Below are 24334 nucleotides of genomic sequence, written 5' to 3' on the forward strand. Positions count from 1 at the left end.
CACAGACAATCCTAAGGAGTTTTATGGAGCAGCTGGGCCTCCCCTGGCTCGGTGTCCCCGACTCCTGCACAACCAAGTCACAGCACACGACACTAAATCTTGCATGTGGATATACTTCAGGAGACAGATGTGTAAATACACATTCCAGAAAGAATGCTTTTCAGGAGACAGACGTATAAATACACATTCCAGAAAGGATGCTTTAAGGGCTCTATGGAGCCTTTCTGTCTTAACCCGTGACTTAATGTGTTGCCTGCCCACATGCACAGGTGTGTAGTCATGTTGGTGGAACCCAGTGAGCAAGAGACCAAGCTGCCCTAATTGACTTTATGCAACAAACATAGAAGTTGGACAGAATGAAGCCTAAAACAATTCGAGTTTTCAAGTTGCCTTTTTTACAAACTCTTCTCCCTCTTTGGGTTTGTTTAGGACTCCTCAGGCCTAATCAAAATTTAGAGTAGAGCAGGAAAAAAACTCTGCAATAGTGTGAACAGAGGTCGCTCCGAATCTATAGAACGCAGATATGTTTCTCCTTTTGAAGTTAGGTTCTAGTATACAGAAGACTGGAAATAAAGGCCTGGATCGATTCTCCAAACCAGGGATTGGCAAACTTTGACTATAAAGGGCCAGATGGTAAATATTTTAGGCATTGCAGGACATATGGTCCCAACTACTCAGCTCTGCTAGTGCACAAAAGCAGCCACAGACAATACATAAATGAATGAGCCTGGCTGTGTTCCAATAAAACTTTATTTACAAAAACAGGCAGTGGGCCAGATTTGGCCCATAGCCATAGTTTGCCAAGCCCTGCTCTGAAATATTATTGCCAGTGCAAAGCACTCCCTGCCTATTCTTTTTCTTGCTCACAAACTCTGCTCATAAAACCAGTTACTGAAATCACGCTGGTAGATTTTGAGTCAACTTCAAATCATTATTTTGCTAGGATTTAGACTTCTCTGCTCCAGACTGTGTTCAAGACATAAAACAGCAGCCTTCTCCAGTAATAAAGTTAACCAAATGCCAAGGAACCATGTTTTCATGGGGAAGGAAAATGTACTTCTTAGATAGGATTGACTGTTAATCATGTTCTTCTTAATTTGAAATATCACCTATAAAACTGAAAGATGAGAGCAAAATAGGGCCACACTAATAAGGTGTTTTTTTTAATAAGGCATCAAAACTTCTAATGAGAGAAAATCTTCAAACAATTATTTGGCTGGGTTTGTTACAGGATAGCAAACATTGGTATTTTTCCAATCGAGTGTGTAAAATATAAGAATACGTGACCTCACATAGCTCAGAGGTTGGCAAACCTTGGCTCGTAGGCCAAATCTAGCCCTAACCTCTCTTTGTCAATAAAGTTTTACTGGAACCTGCCCGTGTCCATTTGAATACGAATCGCCCAAGGCTGCCTTCCTAGTGCAGGAGCAGAGTTGAGAGGACAAAGAACAAAGAACGTATGGCCCGCAAAACCTAAAACATTTACCACCTAGCCCTTTACTGGAAAAGTTTGCCATCTCCCCAGTGTGGGTGAAATCACAGAAGTTCATCTTGTTTGCTTTTTGTTTAATTTTTTTTTTTCATGGATAAGAGTATTATTTGCTTAACCTCCTAAACGTACTTTCATGATAAATAGAGATAAGTCCCTACTGGCTCACTGAAGTCACGCTACCCTTTAATGACAGTAGCGACCAGCCAACCAGACGTTGGTTCTTTCAATTGGGGTCACCACCTCTGAGCTAGTGGTCCTGATGGGCCTCTGTAGAAAGCCTGCTTTGACTGTCCCTTGTCTCCTCTGAAACGTGTCCTGGAGGTGCCTGCTTTTTGGCTGATGAGCGTTCTTGATCCCACCCCTCCAGCTCCCAACCCTCCTACAATTAGAGAAGAGCTCTGCACCGCTTCCTACGACACCATCACCGTTCACTGGACCTCCGATGATGAATTCAGCGTGGTTTCCTATGAGCTCCAGTACACCATATTCACCGGACAAGCCAATGTTGTTAGTGAGTATCACGCCCCCATCGATTTCTCTGTTTGGTGACTGTGTTCTGTCAGATGGCGATTCTACACGGAAGCGTCAAGGTAAGACAAGGAAGGAGAAGATTCACAGTAGGCATTGGCTGCATTTCCTCACCAAGAGGATGATCGCATTCACTTGTACTGTACTAGCAGAAATAACGGGCCAAAGAGTGATAAAAATGAGTGATCTCTAGCAGTCCACATGGATGAGTCTTACAAACATATACTTAAGAGAAGGAAGCTGGAAATAAAAGATCACATGCAGTACGACTCTATTTATACACTCAAAATTTAAAGATAAAAAGGAAAACCATTTTGTGGGGTGGGGGCGCCTGGGTGGCTCAGTAGGTTAAGCGTCCCGACTCTTGATTTTGGCTCAGATCGTGATCTCAGGGTCGTGGGATCAAGCCCCGCACTGAGCTCCGCGCTCACTGGGGAGTCTGCTTGAGATTCTCTCTCCCTGTGCTCCCCCACCCCGACTCGCACATGTGCATGCTCGCTCTCTCTCTCTCTCTCAAATACATAAATCTTAAAAAATAACTTTTGTTTAGAGATGCATACATAGGTGTAAAAACGATAAATAAAAGGGAGGATGGTGGTTACTTCCAGGATGGGAGGGAGTGGCTCCACCGAGAAGCAGTATACGGGGCTCACAGGCTTAACTACTTTCTGGGTGGGAGTTACACGGTTTAGTGAGTTTATCCTACATTTAGTATTATGTACTTCTCTGAGTGTTATTTCACAACGTAAAAAAAGAATTTAATAAAGTGGGTCGCCAAGTAATGCCCAATACCACATCCCGTTTGGAGGAGAGCAGGCCCGTTGTTTATTTATTTTTTTTTTAAAGATTTTATTTATATATTTGACAGAGAGAGATCACAAGTAGGCAGAGAGGCAGGCAGAGAGAGAGAGAGAGGAGGAAGCAGGCTCCCTGCTGAGCAGAGAGCCCGATGCGGGACTCGATCCCAGGACCCTGAGATCATGACCTGAGCCGAAAGCAGTGGCTTAACCCACTGAGCCACCCAGGTGCCCCGATCTTTTTTTTTTTTTTTAAGATTTTTTTATTTATTTATTTGACAGAGAGAAAGATCACAAGGAGGCAGGGGTCAGGGGGGAGACTGATGCGGGGTTTGATCCCAGGACCCTGAGATCATGACTTGAGCTGAAGGCAGAGGCTTAACCGACTGAGCCACCCAGGCACCCCCAACACTGTTGTTTAAAATGTTAGTCATTGGCCCCACCTGGGAAGAATTTCAGACCTTACCTGAAGCACAGAGAAACCCTTCTCTCCCTGGGGTCCATGAGCGCTCTGGAATCAGAGACAGGTTGATGATCTCAGAGAACCCCAGTTGCTGGCCAGAGCGGTGGTAACAAAGCAATCTCGCCTCCCGGGAAGAAAAGAGGGATGCATGAAGAGCCCCGCCTCCAAGTAACTAGCACTGGCGGCTCATACCAACAAACACCCCCCCCCCCCCCCGGCCTCCGAAGATCCTCATTTCCCAGGCTTCCTTCCTCAACCCTCTGACCTTCCACTCCCTAATGGGCCTGCCTTAGAAGCCTTTATTAAAATCTCCCCATTTTCCGGGAATGCGTAAGGAGGAAAAAAAAATCATGAAATGTTGCTAACTGCTGTGGCCAGCTGCCTGAGTAAGAAGGCAGACATGGTGGGTGAAAATGTCTTGGGGGAAATGATGGTTTAACTAAGTTTTGAAAGAGAGTGGGTGCATAGCAGCGAGCTAAGGGGAATGCCAGGCAGCCGCATGACCGGGGGCAAACCTGTGGAGACGGAGAATGGCAAGGCATTTTCTGAGACATTCTCTACTCAAGCCTGGCTGGAGAATTAAGTGGGGAAGGGGACATGGTGGGGAAATGAAGATCGAGAACTAGAACCGGGACTCAAACCCATCTGGGTCTGGTTCCAGAAAGCACATGTTCTCAATCACCAGTCTCTTAATCCTCACCCACAGTAAAGACCTAGACCACAGAAGGCCACTCGGGCCACACGGTGTGGGATTTTTCCCCACACAGAGCAGCAGTGCGATCAGATATAGGGTTAGAAGCCCCCTCAGGCAGTGCTGTGGGGGATAGAGTGGAACAGGGCAAAACTGGAAGCAGAGACATGAACTTGGAGGTGTGTAGTAATTCACAGAGGCAGAGATGGCCAGGACCTGCCAATGGCAGTAGCGCCCACGAAGGTAAGAAGATAAATTTCAGAAGAGACCTCTCCACCTCTGACCCATATCCCCGGCAAACACCATTACTGTCTCCAGCTTTTGGAAGTGCTGTGGGGGGCAAGTCTAAATAGCACGGGCATATCAATGGTTCGCCATGGTTCGGCATCATTTTGCCCTCCTTTCAGGATTTTGGATTCTTCTGGTATTGCTCCTCATCCCTAGTTCTACGTGCATGAAGAAATACTAACTTCCCTAAAACCTTTCTTTTTAGTAAGTAATGCATGAACACTGTGTGATAATATATAAAATGTCTGCGGTGACGATTGGATGTTTTTCAATATGGCAGTCCCAGAGCCCCAATATGGCAGCTCCAAAGTTACCTACTGCGCCAACTCCATTTCACACGCACGCTTCCTGTGGTTGTCTGTTGATACAAAAGGATGCACAGACACTCACACACATCTAGAAATACATTTTTTAGAGACACAAAAGGTAGTGGGCCAAACACCGTTCTTTACCTTGCTTTGTTCACCCAGAATAATCTATTTTGGTTAACTCAGAAATAGCTGATCAGGGACCGTAAGTACATTTGCAAACTCATGATGCTAGGACTTTTGTCCTTTGCTGTATTCTCTTTTTTTGGAAGCAGGTCACAGGTCTTGCCTGCGCTCAAGGAGGGTGAGAATTACATGAAGTCGTGAATATATCGCTGGGGAATCATGGGGGCTACCCAAGAGCGCATCCGCCATAGATGGTTCCGTCTTTCCTGAAGTGTCTTAACGCGAATTTTTGTGGGCGTTGAGACACTACGTAGAGCCTTGGCCTAGACGGGCAGGCCCTTTATCAGTTGGCTTTTGCTGGTTAGCCAACAACCACAGAACCGAAGTAGCATATAACAGTAAACATGTACTGCCTGTGTGTCTGGAATCAGGTGGGGGTCTGCTGGTCCCACTGACTTTGGTGAGGCTCTGTCAAGGTCATGCTGAGGATTGGGGCTGCCTCCTATAGTCCCACATGGGTGCATTCTCCTGGTGAGCGAAGGTGAGCGCAGCGCACGCCTGTAAGGACAGGCACACTTGCACAAGTGCTTTGCAGGCCCCTGTCTTTGTCACGTTAGCTGATGTGCTAGAGGCCAAAGCAAGTCCCATGGGCGAGCCCAGAGTCAGAATGCGAGGGCCAGCGAGGTTGCTCCACAAGGAGTACGGATACTCGAGGAGCGAGGATGTGGAGCTGAAAGACCTCGGATGCGCTTAAGAACTTGGACTCGGTCCCAGTGCTTCACTCCCCCACACCCCCACCAAATGAAAAGAGGAGACCTATAGTGCCTAGAACTCGGGGTTTCTCTGGCTGACTTGGCTTCCATGCTGTTGGCATGAGAAATAATATCCAAACAAAAACATTTGAATGGAGTAGATGAGAAAAGGCCAGGCCTACAGAAACCCCCAGCAGCCACACCACTGACTTCGGAACTCCATTCTCGGTGATTCCAGACACGGTGTATTGTTCCCCAAAAGCAGGTGCCACAAGAAAATAAACGGGGATGACTTCTTGAAGGTGACAGACCTTGCTTGTTTGGTGCACACATGTCGGAAAGGCTATTCCTCCCAGGACCAGTGGAAATCGGGGAAACCGCAGGAGCCCGCCCATCTCACTGGACACTCTCATCAGCCCATTAGTACTGGGAGCTGCTTGTCTCTTTAACGTCCATTAAACCAGTATAGTGACGTCCTGAGGCCTACAGGATCGAATTGTAACAAGGAAATTAAGAGTAAATGTAAATAAAAAGACAACTGACATGCAAAGACCTTCAAATTATGTTCTTCTTGACTATTATATATATTTGTAATGTCTGAGAGGGACCTGGATTTGAATCCCAACTGTGGACCTCACTAGCTCCATAATTTGGGGTGAATTATTCAACGTCCTCTGCATCTGTTTCCTCGTCTGTAAGGAGAGGTGATGTTTTAACTTCCCATGGTTGAGATGATAAAACTATGGTCTGAGCCCCATGCTTGCCACAGCGTCTGCGCAGAGGTAGTCCAAGTTATTATTCCTGCAAAAATATGGCGGCACTCACCTGTCCCTGCATTTTTTTTTTTTTTAAGCTGACGTTTTGGGTCATAGGACAAAGGTCGGTCATGAAGTTAGTGAGGGTTTTCTACACAATGGCATTTTACACATTCTTCAAGTGCCAGGCCTTCCCTGAATGTTGTTTGTCCATCTGTCCCGCCATTTGGAGGAATATCCTTTGCGGATGTTGTTACATTGAATGACGAGAGCTGATAGTAAAACTGTACCGGAAGTTAGAAGACATGGTAGCCCCCAGACCGGCCACAGCGCCTCGTGCCACTAGGAATCTTCGCTGCCTATAGGTCATGGTTCCTTCACTTGTCGTAATGAATTCTAGTTAATTGCCCACAACTGACTTTGGTGAAGGAGAATTAGATAATATCTGTGAAGCTTTTGATCTTTTAAAAAGGCTCTCCCTAATCAAATTCATATATTCAAATGCAAAATTAATGACACCATTAATTTTTTATTATGCATTCTTATTAGCAGACTTAGACCTACAGATGTTAATGAATTGCTTATTAATAAGTAGATAAGTATTTAATTTCACAACGTTTTTCATGTTTTTTTCCGAAACCCCTTTCAGTGCGCCATTTAAAATCCTAAACGGGGCCTTTTCCCGGCAGCCTATTTTTATTATTCGCCAAAGTCCAAAGATGCACTTTTCCAGGTCTCCATGGCGAGGTAGTTATCTGTATTTAATTACTCTTAGTCGATTTGAAAACATTCATGAGCAGTTATTAAACAGATACTATTTTTACAGAGAAGAAGGAAAAGGATGTTCACTTCTGTCCGGTCTGATAGGAGAAACAGGACGTTTGAAGCCACGCGCCGCCTCTCCGAAGGGTGTCCGTGTTGCGTAATGTTTTATACAGAGTGTTTTACTGCAAGATGACTATTGCTATACAAGGCTCTGAAATCCCAAATGTCATTAGGATCTTGTAATGAGCAGCGTTACGTAGGGAGATGCTTCTGACCCATTGTGAATGAGAGCAAAATGTATAAGATTGAGAAACTCAATTAAGTTTCATTATGAACTAATTATCTCCCACATTCTATTGTTGCTTTAATACTGGAAGCCAAGTTAGAGAAGGTGGCTATTGGAATACCCTCAAAGATGATTGAGAATGAATTGGGAGAAAAGTGAGGCTTCATTCCGGGATGGTGCCACGGGTGTCTCGTAAAGAGATGCGGAAAACCTGGTCAGTGGCCCCGACACGGTGCGGTACCGAGGCAGAGAAGTCTGGCACTTGGCACCATATGCAAGATGTTAGGTGATGCCGGCCCAGGACCAACACTAGCAACGCAGTGACGGTGTCCTCGGAGACGCCCCACTTGCTCCAGCCGCCAGAAGAAAATGGTCGCTGCTGCTTTCTTGGCATTTTTAATCAACTTCTCAATTATTGTCCTGGCAGCAGTAGTAACAGAAAGGTAAGCCACCACAGAAATAGCGACCGATCACGAGAGCAAGTTGTCCCAGTTTAAACCTGTCCAATCAAATTTTACCACTCCGTCATATTTTTGTTCTTTTAATCTTCGAGGGGAAGAAAAAATAAGCAACCTCTTCAAAGTCATCAGGGTGGTCAGGGTCCCTTTTCTGTTTGGAAAAGGGTTCTGAAACATTAAATCTCTTTTGTTGGGTTTTAAGGCCAACTTGCTGTTCGTAGCAATTTCAGACATCTGCTTTACGATGTCGCTGAAAGCATTCCCCCACCACATTAAGCCCAGCTTTTTGGTCGCACAGTGAAACATTTTTACATTTGCTTTCTTTGACCACAATCGTCATTTTCCTGTAACATGTGCAATTAAACGGGAACAGTGTAAACGCAGTGACATCGATAGCGTTCTCATTTGAGTCTACTGAATGCATTACTGTGTTCATCCGTGCTCGACTGCTGTTGACAAAGGTCTAGGAATATGAGTGGATTATCCTGGGCGATAGAAAAAGTTCATTGTTTTTGTTTTATTACTGTTGGAAGATCACAATGAAATGTCTGAAGTGAGTTGCAGGCTTCTTGGGGCCCAGAGCTCAGAGTTCAAAATGACCCTTCTTTGGTCGGATCCAAAACTGTGATTTGGCCCTGGTGCATCCAGAAGCACCGAGCTTATGACAGCTGTGTTCACGGTAAAGGTGAGGTGAAGAAGTAGCCAAAGGGAAATATAGTAGGGAGAGCCCCGTGTTCCTGAGCCCCTGGTGGATGTTCTCCTGGGTCTCACACGAGTGAGAATGGGCAGGAGAACAGAGGGCTACGACTTGGGGGAAGAACAGGGGGTGGGGTGGGGGTGGGTGGTGCCTCAGTCGCCCTGCCCCGTCTCCAGCATGAGTGCACACACGCCTCCGCCGCCTTCTGTGAGTGTCCCGCGCTCCCTTGCTTTATGCTGGCTCTGTCAACTCCGGCGGCGCCGCTGGTGAGGTGTTCGCAGGTGGAGATAAAAAGAGGTGACAGGAAGCGCACAGGGTCCGATCTGACCTTGTGAGTTTGTATGTGTGTGTGTGTGTGAGTGCATGTATCTATGACCCACGGGACGGTGTCTAACGAGACTGTGCCCCCAAGGTACAAATCAGACGAGGTGAAGTTTCACACTTGACAAAAGACTTCTAAGGTTCTTCTCAGCCGTGCAGACCAGCAGGAGCAGTGTTTTAACTCAAAAGTTGGAGAAGGGACTTAGTGGGATCCAAAGACAGATGTCACGGGGCTGTGAATATCTTGGCATGCCATGCAGATACTTGCGGCTTGGTAGGGATCTGCACGTGTGACTCTCCTTCTGTGGAAATGTTTTATTAGATTCTCAAAAAGGTGAGACCAAAGAAAGAATAAGGGACTGCTTCTTGGGGTTACCGTAAGGTATAAGTTGCCTCCAGATCAAAAGAACTAACCCTTTGACTTGCAAATCCACTGAAAGGGAGAGAGTGGGGGAGTTCGGAGCCCCTCAGGAAGCGGAGGGACTCAGGCCTCCACCAAGAACTGGTGAAGGAAATTCACCAGAGTCAGGAAACTTGGTGACAGCCAGTCACCAGGGGGCTGGGAAAAGGTTCTCTTAGAGTGGAGATTGATGTGTGGAGAGAGAACAGCACTGGGCCCAATCCAATACCAAAGAGACGTTTCCAGCATCCGCCTGCCGCAAAACGAAACGGGCCTCCTTTTCCCTACATGTTCTTCCAAAAGCATCGTAAATCCTCAGCCTGCCCACCACCACCACCCCCGCCCCCAGCCCACATCCTGCAGAACACAGCCAGAGCTGCGGCGCCGCCGCACTAGGGACTACAGCTGGTCCGAATCCCTGTTCGTGCTTTTCTAAGAGCTGCACTGTGCCTGGCTACCCGGGGGTGCCACTGCTCCCCACTTCTGCTAGGCACAGGCCTCCCGAGTTGGTTAACCGCGGCCACACTAATGCTGGGAACGCCCGGGACCCTGGTGATCGCTTTCTTCACTCCCCGGTCAGAAGTCGGGCCAGTCTCTGGCGGCCTCGCTCCTGCAGGGGTGAGGCAGGAGAGCTGTTCCCGGTGTCTCCTCCTGCCTAGACGGGAAGACTCTCTGGGGAACGTTCTCCTCTTGGCACTGACAGAGACCCAAGGCATCAACAGAAATCCTCGAGGCCTTGGAATGCCTCCTCTTGCACATTCTTGTATTCCCACGAGGGAACCCATCCCATCTCTGCCAAGCCGCTCGGGCCTGGGTCTGGGGCAGGCTGAGGATGAGAGGCACAAAAGCCATCGACTGTGCGGACATCCGTGGAACCAACTTCTACGTGATTCGGGGCTCTTCTCACCTGCTGTGAGGCTCAGGCTTGATGAGCTTCCGATTTAACAGTCACGCTCATGAGTGTGGCGCCAGGGGGCCGGGAGCGGAACCTGTGGTGACTTGCGGCTTCCTTCTCCTCGCCACGGCGTGTCGCGCACGGACACCACGTGCAGCCCGCCACACAGGACTGCCTTGGCTGCTCCCGTGTTTACTGAGCAGAAGCTGCGATATCATCATTCTCCTGGGGTTTTCCAGTTGGGGCACACAGCAGGAATATATAATAATAAATACAGGTTGGTCGCCCACTGTAGGCCGAAGACAGCCCTTCGGTTTATTAGCGGGCTCCCTCGGAGATGCAGAAGTGACAAAGAATTGTACCTTGTCTGCTTGGCTTCGCAGGTCTGTGTAACTCGGCCGACAGCTGGATGATCGTGCCCAACATCAAGCAGAACCACTACACGGTCCACGGTCTGCAGAGTGGCACCAAGTACATCTTCATTGTCAAGGCCATCAACCAGGCGGGCAGCCGCAGCAGTGAGCCTGGGAAGCTGAAGACAAACAGTAAGTGCCGCAAGCTCGGTAGAGCTGTCGCCTCCGTTCTGCTCTCCTTTCGGCCGCCTCTGTCCCCCTTTCTTTTCCTTCTGTCTGCCTCAGGCATCGTCGACAGGCCCGAGGAGCAAGTCAAGAGCCAGGGTGGTGGGGCGCAGTTGGCGTCAGACGCCTCTGGGGTCCCCAGCTCTCTCGACCCTTAAGGGCTGTGCGTCCAGCCACTGCTCTGCATCGACTTCAGACCTGCTCGCTCTTCCAACAAATAATCCCGGAGGGGTTCTTGTGAGAATTAGAACAGATGTGTGTGTGTGTGTGTGTGTTTCTATTATATATCATATATAAAATATACATTTATGCTTTATATATTTATAAATATTTATTATTTTATTTATATATCTATTTATTTTATTATTTATATAAAATTTATATATTATATAAGCTATATGAATATAAATTATATATATAAAGAGAGAGAGACCCTGATAGACAGCAAATTATTTTTCCATAACGGAAGAGCAAATTAGTAACTCTTTCTTCAAGAATTCCTTACTCCAGGGACGCCTGGGTGGCTCAGTTGGTTGAGCGGCTGCCTTCGGCTCAGGTCATGATCCCAGCGTCCTGGGATCGAGTCCCACATCGGGCTCCTTGCTCGGCGGGGAGCCTGCTTCTCCCTCTGCCTCTGCCTGCCTCTCTGTCTGCCTGTGCTCGCTCTCTCCCCTCTCTCTCTCTGATAAATAAATAAAATCTTTAAAAAAAAAAAAAAAGAATTCCTTACTCCAGATAACTGTCTAGGTCTATGATTCTCAGAAGCAGTTCTGCCCTCCACAGCCCCAGCCCCCCAGGGACACTGAGCAATGTCTGGAGATATTTTTGGCGGTTAGAACTGGGGTGGTTGCTACTGGTGTCTAATGGTTAGCAGCCAGGGATGATGGGAAACACCCCACACCCCACAGGACACAACAAGGAAAGATCTGGCCCGTATATGTGTCTTGTAACACTGTCATCTCCCTCGCTGTCTCTGTCCACATGTGTTTTCTTTTATCCTCTCTTTTTTTCTTCACTATTTTTGATCTAGAAATATGTTCTATAACATGGAATTTCTTTGCATAGGACCTCCCAAGAGAAAGCAAAAGGGAGTGTGTCGATGTGGGACCGTGTTAGACAGTTGCTCCTAGTCACTGGGGACCATTAACTGCTTTTCTAGAAGAATTCTCACCTAATGCAAGTCCTCGATTTCAGCAGCCAAATAACTTCATTATACTCCAGGCATATGAATTTCAGCCACATACATTTAGGCATGAAGCTCATTTCTCCCCTCAGTATTTCTGCTGGTAAAGAAGGAAATGTTTTTAGAGATTCAGTAGGAAAAGAATTAACAAATACATACACTGAGGTTAATTGTGTAGAAGATGTCTCTGAGACATCGAACGTGTGCTTCATCAGTTCACTGAAGATACCGCATTCATTTCATGTAGACAGATAATGTCATCCTCTGTTTCTAGACATGGAATTATTGAACAGATGTTATCAAGTTGTACACGAGGAGTCGGCGGACTTTTCTGCACTGTGCCAAAGAGTAAAGATTGGAGGCTGTGCACGTCAGATGGTCTCAGTCACCATCCATTCTTATCCCCGCCCTGCCACCGCAGTGCGAAAGCAGCCGTGGATTACCCATAGATGAATGGACATGCTTGGGTTTCAATAAAACTTTATTCACAAACACACGCAGTATGCTGGATTTGGCTTGCAGGCTATAGTTTTCCAAACTCCTACGTGCACGATATTACAATGAATTGGCAGCCGTCACTGAAGCGGGAGGCTGTGTGCTGCTTGCACTTCGAGGAATATCAGAATGGCAAAGCTGTCAGGAAGACGGGCCTCATGAAGACAGGAGATGTACGCCATCCCGCCTCAACTCACACCCTCTTTAGTAAAGTAAATGATTAATTTGGCCCTTGAACTAATTTGTCCTCATTGAAGCAAAAGCCTTGAACTTGGACAGAGTAGGTGATGGTGCGTTTGAGAAACACATCTGAGGCGCAGGTGGAATTTGCTCACTGAGGATGCAGGGTTGGGCTTGGGCCTGACCTAAGCTGACATGGGGCTGCTCCACACGTGTGTAGGTGAGGGTGTGAGTTGAGGCGGGATGGCGTACATCTCCTGTCTTCATGAGGCCCGTCTTCCTGACAGCTTTGCCATTCTGATATTCCTCGAAGTGCAAGCAGCACACAGCCTCCCGCTTCAGTGACGGCTGCCTTTATGAAACCACCCCGCTCCCCGGCCTGCCCATTAACGTCCACTTGTTTTTATACGCAATCTCTTCCACCTTTAAAAATGGAAGTATTTTAAGCAAAACTATCTTCATACTCACCTTGCCTTAGTTCATACTTTGTCCCTAACAGTTGCTGGCATGATCATTCCTGAGGACAGCAGTGTTTCCCAAGACAAGCTGGAATTCAAACTCAGCATGTAACCCAGCAGCTCTTAGAGCCTCTGCCAATGTGCGTGCCCTGATCCGCCCTTGAAGCTTTTCCTCAGCATCCCCTTTAGGCTTTTCTGTGATGTGGACAGAAATCTAAAATGGGTCAGCAGAAGATCCAGCCTGCCAGCCATATCTGGCTGCCTGTTTTTATAAATAAAGTTTCATTGGCACACAGCCGCACCCGCCCATTTCCCTCTCGTCTCGGGCCGCTTGCACGCCACAGCAGCAGTTAGGTAGCCACACAAGAGACCACATGGCCAGCCGAGCTGAAAATACCCATCTGGTCTCTTATCGGAAAGATGTGCTGACCCCTGTCCGAAGAGAAAGGATTTGACCGGTGTGCATGTCGTGTTTGTATCCAGGTGACAGCTAGAGATACTCTGACCCGCGCGGACGTGACACAGCACTCATTGCCCCGTGCTCTGCACGCCACTGTCTCAGCCAGGGTCGTGGATTTCCCCAGCCAGTGTACCGAACTCTGCCCACTGGCTGCCTGAGGGCGGGCCTACCAACTACGGCCGTGGCCCTGGCTGTGGCCATGGCCGGGGAGGGGAGTGGCCTTCAGACAACTTGGTATTTGCATGATCTCACAACTCATTTCATGCCTTTTAACACCGATGTGGTGTCGAATGACAGGCAGTCCTCCAGGACCGTGTTACATTCTCAGAGAAGTAACAGCTATGACAAGACGCTCAGGGGTGACTCTGCCAAGATTTTCTAACAGTTCGATCTTCAAAACACAAATATGTATTTTATATATATTTATATATATATATATATATCTTATAAATTACATATAGAGGGGCGCCTGGGTGGCTCAGTCATTGGGCATCTGCCTTCGGCTCAGGTCATGGTCCCAGGGTCCTGGGCTCAAGCCCCGCATCGGGCTCCCTGCTCAGCGGGAAGCCTGCTCCTCCCTCTCCCACTCTCCCTGCTTGTGTTCCCTCGCTCTGCTGTGTGTCTCTCTCTGTCAAATAAATAAATAAAATCTTGAGAAAAAGTTACATATAGCAAGATCTTCAAAACACAAATGTGAATAATGAAATACAGAGGGCCTTATTTTATGTATATGTATGTATGTACACACACACACACACACACACACACACACACACACACACACTCAGGAGTAGAAAACCCAGGTATTATGATCCCATTTTTTTCCTGATCTTGTTGTGGGCTGAAAAATGCACATTTTTATAGTCATTCTGAGCTCATGAGACTCATTTATAATTTGCAACAGTTTCAGAATTATGTAAAGCCTTTATGTCAAAATCTGCAATCTTGATTTCTTTGGCTTCTGGTCTGTAGTGTACTGAGCGTGAATCCCATTTTAAGCTGGATTGAATATGGGAATGGTTAAAAATGAAGTCTTCGTTTTCTCCTTCCCTTGGGAATGCTGTTTAACCACTGTGTACCAGAGCTGCTTGTATCCAGCTGGGACCCCCAAAGATAGTTTCTACTACCTATCGTGGTTAATCCCCGCCCGTGCTACGGTTGAATCTTTAGCCTCAGCAACTCTAGATCCCCATCTCAGGACTGACAGGCTGGGCGTTCATGAAAGCAGGATCATGTTTGTATTCAATATTTTACCATGTTCTTAAAACCCAATTCTGAAAATAGAGTATTGGTCATGCTGAAATAAACGGTCCTCTTCTTTCTCTCTTTGTTTTCTGTAAACTTGTTCCCAGGCCAGCCATTTAAACTGGACCCCAAGTCTGCACATCGAAAGCTGAAGGTGTCCCACGATAACTTGACGGTAGAACGTGATGAGTCATCCTCCAAAAAGAGCCACACGCCCGAACGCTTCACCAGCCAAGGGAGCTATGGCGTAGCTGGAAATGTGTTCATTGATAGCGGTCGGCATTACTGGGAAGTGGTCATAAGTGGGAGCACATGGTAGGCAATGCTATCTGTTGTCGTCCAGTTACAAAAAGGCACATGTCATTCTGTACTTTGTCAGAGCATTCATCCGTTCCAGGGCCCGTCTTGCAGGAAAATGTGCAGAAGAGCTTTTTTTTTTTTTTTTTCCGCCACAAGGGCTGCCCGTGTCACGTCTGTCTCAAGCCCGAGAGCACAAGCACAGCTAGGCCAGCCCATTCCAAGCCTTTGCTTACGTCACTGTCTACTAACTTCTCATTGGCCAAAGCCAGTCACCTAGCCATAGCCAAAGCCAAAGCTGGTGGTCTGGGGAAGTATCTCTCTCCCCTGGAGGTGAGAGGAAGGAGCGAATATTTGCAAAACCATCATCTGGTCTTCCCTTTCAGCCAGTAAGAAAAACAGCTTGCTTTAAGTCCATCCATTTCTTTTTCTTTTTTACTTACTGCAAGAATTGTAGTTGAGTTGATGGAGTCCTGGTCCCTAACAGAGCTAGTCTGCTAACACTGCTCTTCCGTGCCTTCAAACACGAGTCAGCCGATGTCAGCCAGCGGCCAGACCTGGCCCTGTGCCTGTTTGGGTAAACTAAGTGTTGTGGGAACACAGCCATGCCCATTCTTTTCCATATTGTCTGTGGCTGCCTCTGAGCCACGCGGCAGAGTAGTTAAAATAGAACCCTGTGGTCCGCAAAGCCAAAAAATAAGAACTCTCCAGCCCTTTATCGAAAACGTGTGCCTATTCCTTCTCTAAAACATTACTCTTTGTCATCTAAAGAGAATGAATTTCTGTTGCCTTGTATGTTTTGTGACTCTAGACGGGGCCAACGACTGGAAATAGTCCAGAGCGGAGGGGCCGAGGCAGTGAGCAGTTGCTGGGAACCCTTTCGAACGGTCTGTTAGGTCCAGCGCCATGCCTTCCGCCCGGCGAGCTCTGGAAAGCGGGGGGTGTCAGGCAGGGTGCGGTGTCTGCGTTGGAATGAGCCAGCCTTTGCCTGGTGAACCTCACAAAGCTTACCTTGTCTATTCCGTGAGCCACGAACTGCCCCCCGTCCTCTGGCTGGCTGGCTGACAAACACCTGTTCGCTCCTGCTCTTTTATTTGTGTGGACCTCGCCTCCTCTAGCACAGCTGTGGGCCACGCATGGTCTAAGCATCCTGCAGATGTCCATTCCTTCATTCATCTTAATAGACACCAGTGGTAGGCGCTAGAATCCCCCAATTACAGTTGAGATGACTGGGGCGCATGCCCGTTAGCACAAGGTGGCAAAGCTCGGAGGCTACAGAGTTAGGAAGGCTGCAGTCAGGGCTCAGGCTCGGACCCAAGGCTTCACAGACCTTTCTGTGACAGGCTAGTGAGCCAGTGTTGCAGTTTGGCAGGCCAGATAATTTTTATCCCGACGACTCAGCTCTCCGGTTGTAGTGGGAGGGCAGCCGCAGATCGTGTGTCCGTGACTGGGCATGGCCTTGTGCAAATAAAACTTTATTTATAAAAACCAGCAGAGGGCCCAGTTCGGCCCATAGGTTACAGTTTGCTGATCTCTGCTCTGAAGCACCATGCTCTGTTCTTGAAACCTAGTTAGTCTTTCGGGTGTACAGTGATATGCTTGATGAGCGATAGCTTGCTAATCCTTGCTTAGAAAGAAACACCTCCCAACTGCATAACCCCAAACGAGGAGTATCATCACAGTGTTATGTTTGAGATAAGGAAGCTAAGTCACTTATTGTGTCTTAAGTCCCTTATGGTGTTGGTACAAGGCCACTGAGATCTAAAAAGTGAAACCATAAGCTTGGGTGTCTCCTTTCTCTCCTGTACCTATGTCAGCCAGGCAAGAAGGTTTTCTTCTGTTGTGATCCTCACAATTCTCTTGGCCCAGAACATTTTCCTGTTCCAACATCCTGCCAGAGGATGGAGGACAAATCCTTCCGCCCCACTCGGCTCTGGGCCAGATTCGGCATTTACAGTTTTTAGCGGCACTGGGGCAAGATAAAAGCCTGAAGGAAAACACGATGAATTTTTCCAGGTGCAAAGGAGCAAGCATTTCTAGTTAATTAATGTGCTTGTATTAATCTGGGATAGACTCCAGGGTCTAAATAATTACAACTCCATTAATAATTATTTATGATAAATGATACCCGATCATTATGATCTCATTCCCATTGATGAATGGTGAGGGAATTTCCAGCAGACCCCTTCAGTTATATAAACACAGATCGGTATTACCTTGAAAACACCCTCCAGATGTCAAAACCAACTCAGGAGAGGGGGAAAATCTAAAATTAATTGCCACACTTTGGATCTTTACACACCGGATTGTGTCAGCTTCAGAAAACATCTCGTGGAGAAAGTAGTTAAACATTTCCTGGGAGGCGTTCGAGGAGAAGGGGTGACCCGCGTGATCAAATGCTTGGGACACCTTGATTTACACCAGCTAATGACACATCCATTTTCTCATGAAATATCGTCCTGACTTTCAATTAACGTGTATGTTATGATCCCTGCAATTGGGGCATGTTAGCATTGCTCTGAGAAACATAATTTTTATACTTCGTGAATTCTCCAAGTGTCACTGCGTAACTTAATGGAACATTACCTTGTGCCCGCACCTTTCAAGCTCAATGGAAATACGTACATCGTTTTACAGATTAATGATAACATAATGGTATTTTCCTTTGCTTAATGGGCTATGCACGGAGCTATTTTCTTACTCTCTAATGCTGTTAATGTGCACTTGGTGTTTTATGAAATGGTGTTAACTCACCGTGGGTTCACGCGAAGACGACTGGGCCAGAAGTCAAGAGGGGAGGGGCGAGATTCCGGCTTCTGCTCCTAACTGTAACTTTCTCTGTGTTTTCCCATCGCTACATGAAGGCAGTCATACCTGCCAGCTGCTGCTTCATAGCAGCTTCAGTGAAGGTTCAGATGGGAAATAAACAGTCAGAGTCCTTTGGTACAAAGTAAAAATGGTGCCCAGAAACAAAAAGGAAACAGCACAAACCTGGCTAATTTTGTTAAGCAAATGCAGGTTCCACAGTATCTGAAAAATGGAAATAGTGTCTGCGGGGCATAGTGAACATCGTGGGGGGCCAGTAGTCCAAAAAAAAACCTTTCCAAAGTTGTCTCTCTGGCTGCTGTCTGGAAAAGAGTGTTTCCCCACCTCTTAGAAGTTCTGGATCTCAGCAAAGCCTTCACAGGGGCAGAACCTGACCCAGCCTCCCACTGGGAAAGGAATCCGGGAAATGCAACCCCAGGATTCTCCCGGGGATGCAGAACCAGATTGGCCAGAAAGAAGAGAGGAGGCCAGGCTGATGGTGGGCAGGCTGGGACACGAGGCTTACCTGAGGATCGAGTCCCTCCTCTTTTTAAATTCAGTGATAGCATGTTCTGTTCGTTTGTCTGTTTTTTTAACACACCACTCTTAAAGTGATTTTATTTTAAATCTAACTTGTTATTTTTTTTTTAAGAGTGTCATTTTCTCAAAGACCAATGAAGTTGGTTTTCTTTTTTTTCTCTCTGCACTGGGTAAGGGACCCTATGTCAGTATTGGCTTAGACTGGTTTCTGCTCTAACATATTAAAGGTTGAGCTCTGAGTCATTTACTCTTTATTAAAAATGATAGGCTTTGCTTATCTTAATCACCGAAATCCTGCAAATGTTAGGGAGGCATACCTCAGCAGGGTAAAAAGAGATTAAGGAGCTTAGAAGACTGTAGAAAGAATTCTTGACTTTTTTTAGCCATTGAGAGTATATTAGGAGTAACTGGGATATTCAGAATTTTTAAAAACGTAGTAAGAAATGTAATCAGAGGGGCTCTTGGCAGTGATGAATCACATACTTTCTGGTGAGGGATGGGGTTACAGAGCTACATTTGAGGCTTTTTAAGTCATCCTAGGTTCAAATTCTGATTCTGGGACTTCTTAGTTAATGTGACATTCGGCAAAGATAATAAAACAGCAGTTACCCAAGATTACTTGCCGTGCCTTGTGCCCCAGATGTCACACATAATCTTCCCTTTACTCCCCAGAATCACCCTCCGAGATGGACGCTGTCCGTGTCCCTGTGTTGTAGATCTAGGAGAGGACAAGGAACTTACACTGGAAGTGAAAACCATTCTCCACAATTACCTGTTGTAAACTGTACTCGAAGTCATGGAAAATGACAGACATGGGGGTCAGCCGAAAAATTCGAAGTAGGTCAGAAGGAGAAGTTTAGGGTTGTGCTATTCAATATGGTAGCCCTGAACCCCATGCAGTTAATTGAAATCATTCAACTTAATTAAAATTAACTAAATTTAAAGTCTGGTTCTTCAGTCTCAACAGGCACAGTTCAAACATGTGGCTCATGGCTACCATACCGAATGGGGCAAAACATTTCACTCATTGCAGAAACTGCTGTGGAACACCACTGGCCTAGAGAATTCATTGTGTGGGCCATGATGCGTGTAAAGAACAAACAAACAAACAAAACCCCAAAGGGAGCGAGACACAGAGTTCTAATTCTCTTGTAATGTCCGAACTAAAAATAGGAATATGAGTTAACACAGCGGTCCATGTCTGCTCACTGTGTCTTTGGGAGGAAGGTGATGAGGGACACTTGTTGTAGGGCCTTCGCCAAGTTTTCACTGAACAACAAGCAGGGAAAACAGCAAATCATGTTTTCGTGACCCCTGAAAACCAGAGAAGAGAGGTAGTGTCCATATGCAACCCGCCTCATGGTTTTTGCCGTCACTGTTTTGTTCGTGCAGGTATGCCATTGGCCTTGCTTACAAATCAGCCCCGAAGCACGAGTGGATTGGGAAGAACTCTGCTTCCTGGGCGCTGTGCCGCTGTCACAACAATTGGGTGGTGAGACACAACAGCAAGGAAACCCCCATCGAGCCAGCCCCCCACCTCCGACGCGTCGGCATCCTGCTGGACTATGACAATGGTTCCATCGCCTTCTACGATGCTTTGAACTCCATCCACCTCTACACCTTCGACATCACCTTCTCGCAGCCTGTGTGCCCCACCTTCACAGTGTGGAACAAGTGCTTGACCATTATAACTGGCCTTCCCATCCCAGACCATCTGGACTGCACGGAGCAGCTACCGTGAGCACCTGGCCACGGGGAGCTGCTTTCTGGGGAACACAAAGGGTCGTGGCCACCATTTCAGGGACAGAGAAAGCACAGGCTTCCAGAGTGATTAAATGTCGCCAAAAAGTGTCCAGAAATATCAGCTAGGATAGGACTCGAAATAGGCGATTCTCCCCTTTTACTGTCTTTTGTATTAAGTACACGCTTTAATAATTTCTTCAAATTTTTCCTGTATTTGCAGGAAAATTTATAGATTATTTATAAAAGAAACATAACCGGAATTACAACTCTTAGACATTATTTGATTTTGCACATTAAGAGGCCCAGAAGTTTACCAGCTCTTTTCAACAAACTTTGTGTCATCAAGGTCTGTGGGCTTGAGGAAAAAAAAAATCTTTTATAGTTTTGTATGCTTATTCACCTCCTCACATCATCGTATCTCATACTGATCCCACCGTGGGTCCTGTTGCCTCGACAGTGCGTAACAGAATATGCAGTTACCTTAAAAATAAAAAATAGTTTCGAACCTGGTAGGACAGCAAACGGGCTTTCTTAGTCTGCTTTATTTTGAAGTGTTTTCAGTGTGATGTCAAAACCGTCTTGGATCAAGAGAGAGATTGGAAAGAATTAACTTGGGAATCTGCCATGGCCCAATCTTTAATCGCCCTCTGATGGCTGGTGGGGTCACATTGGACAGAAAGGTTCTGAAGCCTTTGGCCACGTGTGACCTCACCCTTCCCAGGATTCAGGGTTCTGGGAGAACATTAAGAATGAGCTTGCCATTAAAAATAGTCACTTTGAACCCTACTGATGATTCAAAATGTCATAGGCTGATTTGTCTTTGATCGGCAGTAAGATTCTTTTTCATGACCTAAATGTATTTCGTTCTTCCTTTTAATAGTTTCTTTAGGCCTGTGACATCGCTTACTACATTTAATAGCTGTCCTGTCTCCCTCTCCCCCAAATCATTCTTCTTTTGTTGCTGGGGATGAGGAAATTAACGTTTTCTGTTACAAATGGTAGTACCACTTTGAATTGACTTAGCTCTCCAGGACATCAACATGGGGCCCTGACTGTCTCTACCACGTCCAGATATGACTCACCCCCCAAATACTTAATATTTATGAGTTGGTAATGACAAGGGACGTTGCATAAAGTACTCTTTACTAGTATATGTGCCTCAAAAGTTATAAACAGACTTTTATTAAACACATCTCGAAAGATGTAGAGGTCCCTCTGTATTCTAGTATAGTTCACCATAGAATTGTAAAACAAAAAAACAAACAAACAAAAAAAAAACAAAAAAAGAACAAAACAAAACAAAAAAAAAAAAAAAAAAAAACAAAAAAATCAAACTCACTATCCCCATGCTGGAACCCGCTCATAGAACCTGCTAACAGAATGTCAGGTGGGATTCTGGGCCTGCTGATCTGGTAAAATGGAATGGTCCATGAAGCAAGGCTTTCATAAGCAACCCTTGGACTTGGACCGGGAATCCAGCATTGGTTCTATCTTGACGAAGGGTGTGACATCTGTAAGTCATTTCATCTACTAAAATATTTATCTGAGCTACTGAGTTGGCCATTTTGACTGAACGGACTGATGGATTTAGGCATTGTTTTTAGCAATTTTGTTTTTAACCAAATCAACACATTATCTCCCTGAGATCCGTCCATAGACCCGCTGTTTCCGCACGGCGCTGTGTGAGCCCCAGCCTAGACCCGTGGGCTGCGTCACGCCTGCTTCTGTCCTCTTCACCCCCAGAAGCTCTCCTTTTTCTTAACAGATAGAGTTTATATATTTACTATATTATTTATACCCAGATGAATATTTTGATAGCTACTTAGGACAGTTCCACATCTAAAAGATGGACACCTCAGTGGAAAAAAGTTAATCATTCTCTGGAAACTTTTTTTTTTTTTTTTTTACGGTATAAAAACAACGTGTATTTGCCTTCCCTGAACGAACGGAAAGGGTTGTAATTTTTACATACTGTTTTTGGTAGCTGGATAACGGATATTTTAATGCACTTTGTACACTAACAGGTTTTAAATAAAAGGGTCTAAAACTCAGCTTCTGAGTTTTTTAAAATCATGGTTGCCAGGTACCAGTAAACGCTACAGTTTGCCTTATGATGTTCATGTAAAGCATTTACAAGGACAATATTTCCATGAATATAATGTTTTTCAATACAAAGAAGTTACTACTCGAATTTTCACTGCAAGCCATTTAGTTTTTGTTTTGGCTATTTTTATAAGGACAAGAGGGATCATGTTATAATTTGGTTGTGGAAGTATCACTCTTTGCTAACTTAAAAACCTTGTGGATAGCAGCAGTTACTATTTCCATGTTGTCATATTTACAAGAAAATATGTATATGGTGAAAGGCCACAGTGTTTACCTTCATTACTGTAATGATGTAGAAAAGATTTCCATGTGGATTTTTTTTTTTTTAAGTCTAAAAAATACACGCCGTAAACATCTGCTGCAGTACAATTCTTTTAAGTGGACTGGGGTCACAGTATTTTGTTTTCGAGGTCCTGACTTCACAGGAAGCATTGCGACACAGGGGAAAAAGAGATGGCAGTGCCAGTTACATTAATACAGCCAAATTGATGTGGCACCAACCAAGGCTGCCAGGTCTGATGTCGTGCGTGTGTGAAGAGGGCTGTTGCCATCTTGAAATTCTGCGTAATATTTGAATGGGGGCCTGCACCCTTCGTTTTGTGCTGGGCCCCCAAAATTCTATAGCCAGTCCTCATAACAGAACTCAGAAACAGGGTACTTCTCTTCCTGGTGGATACAAATGAAGAAACCTGGATCCAACGTCAAGAGTGGCTGGCCGAGTAATTCAAGTAGGAATCCAAATGGATTAAAATGAGAATGGCATGGGTGAAGATGTTCTTCCCAGCTTGAAGAAAAAGAAAAGAAAAGAAAAGACTTCAAAAACTGACTGCAAATGTTGGTGAGGATGTCTGCTGGAGAAGAGGAAATGGCCTGATGGCGCATGCGCTAGTTGAACACGGTACTGAGATAACTGACCCTAAGCTTCCCAAGAACTGAACCAGCGCTGTCCGGTGAACGGGGGATTCCCTTTCGGCTCCACGCACCTGTGCGGTGCCTGAAGAGAGACACACGTGCACGCTCGCCTACCGGTGCTGTTGGTGTTGGGAAGTTGATGATCTGGTCTGCCCTTACCAAATGTTAAAAAGGAGACAAAGACCACGATGATGGGGGCAGGGGGATGTGTTTGAAATTGTGTTTCTCAGCAGGGGGCGATTTGGCAATGTCTGGGAGAGGGTGCTGTTGGCATCTAGTGGGTACAGACCAGGGATGTTGCTCAACAGCATCCGGGCAAAATATCAGTGGTGCTGCGAGGGGGGAAACTTGCTCTTTGGGGCTCTTCAAAACTCTCACAAATAATGTTTTACTGTTCCTGTCATTGGTTCAATGCCCGAGAGCGAAAGAAAAGGGGACACCACTGCAAAACCTTCACTGCAGTGGCTCCTTCACTTTAAAAAATATATATATTTACAAAACCATGGTAAAAGCCTGGAATCTGGAAAGCAGTCCCAGCCCGTGTCCGTGGGAATGCGGGGCTCGGCATCCACAAGGATGTGGGTGCGATCGGCTTAGCTGGAAATGCCCAGCCAACTCTGTAGGCCGCTCCTTTCAGCCCAACAAACGCAGCCCCTGGTACTCGCATCAGGCTGCCACGCCCTCCGTCCTGACTGGTCTGGCCGTTGCTGTTGCTTTCTAGTTCAAAATAAAATCCGTTTTGTGGTTCCAAGGCCCTCCGTGTCGCCTCTCTCTGTTGCCTTTTCATCTTTGTGTGTTTTCACGCTCATTGTTTCCACACGTATTTATTCACCATCTGCCGGACTTTTTGAACTACTTTGTGACCTAGAACGTTTCCTTTTAATCCGCAAACCCCGACCAACTATCCCACTTCTCTCCATTCAGAACACAGTTACTAAGCTCCAAAACAGTCCTTAGGAAATTTTTTTAAAAAGAAGAAAAAAAAAAAAAAACAATAAAGGAAACCTACACATGAGTGGAGATCCAGAACAAGAATGACTTGATTTCGAGTCTTCTAGAAGGCTTGGAAGAGGTGAGGACAAGGGGGGCTGGAGCAGAGGAGTGAGGCTTTTCACAGTGGAGGCTGCTACACGCCCAGTGGCCAGCCCATAAGTCTATCCCTGACCGCATCCTGTGGCTCCCGGGACTTGACTTTCGTTAGCGGTACAAGCCCTTTCGATGGAAGTCCGCGTGCTGCAGAGTGGCCTTGGGTCTGCAGCGCCAGCACCACCTGCGAGCTGGCGAGTAATGCCCGTTCTCCAGCCCTACCC

General features: G+C 46.3%; 1 protein-coding gene across 6 annotated transcripts in view; it reads left to right on the forward strand.

Moving 5' to 3' along the window:
• The window catches only part of MID1 (midline 1), a 343241-nt gene extending 319459 nt beyond the window's left edge, over positions 1–23782 (forward strand). For 4 of the 6 annotated variants that reach the window (XM_059386248.1, XM_059386247.1, XM_059386250.1 and 1 more), the window contains exons 7-10: positions 1860–2003; positions 10406–10567; positions 14729–14936; positions 19656–23782. In XM_059386248.1, coding sequence (XP_059242231.1) covers positions 1860–2003; positions 10406–10567; positions 14729–14936; positions 19656–20004 — 863 coding nt within the window. In that variant the 3' untranslated portion in view covers positions 20005–23782. Of the gene's footprint in view, positions 1–1859; positions 2004–5710; positions 5901–10405; positions 10568–14728; positions 14941–19655 lie in introns of those variants that run through there. The other 2 variants (XM_059386252.1, XM_059386253.1) reach the window with 2 other exon arrangements.
• Positions 23783–24334: the final 552 nt, after the last annotated feature.

The sequence above is a fragment of the Mustela nigripes genome, chromosome X (genome assembly GCF_022355385.1).
Source record: "Mustela nigripes isolate SB6536 chromosome X, MUSNIG.SB6536, whole genome shotgun sequence".
Lineage (NCBI taxonomy): Eukaryota > Metazoa > Chordata > Mammalia > Carnivora > Mustelidae > Mustela > Mustela nigripes.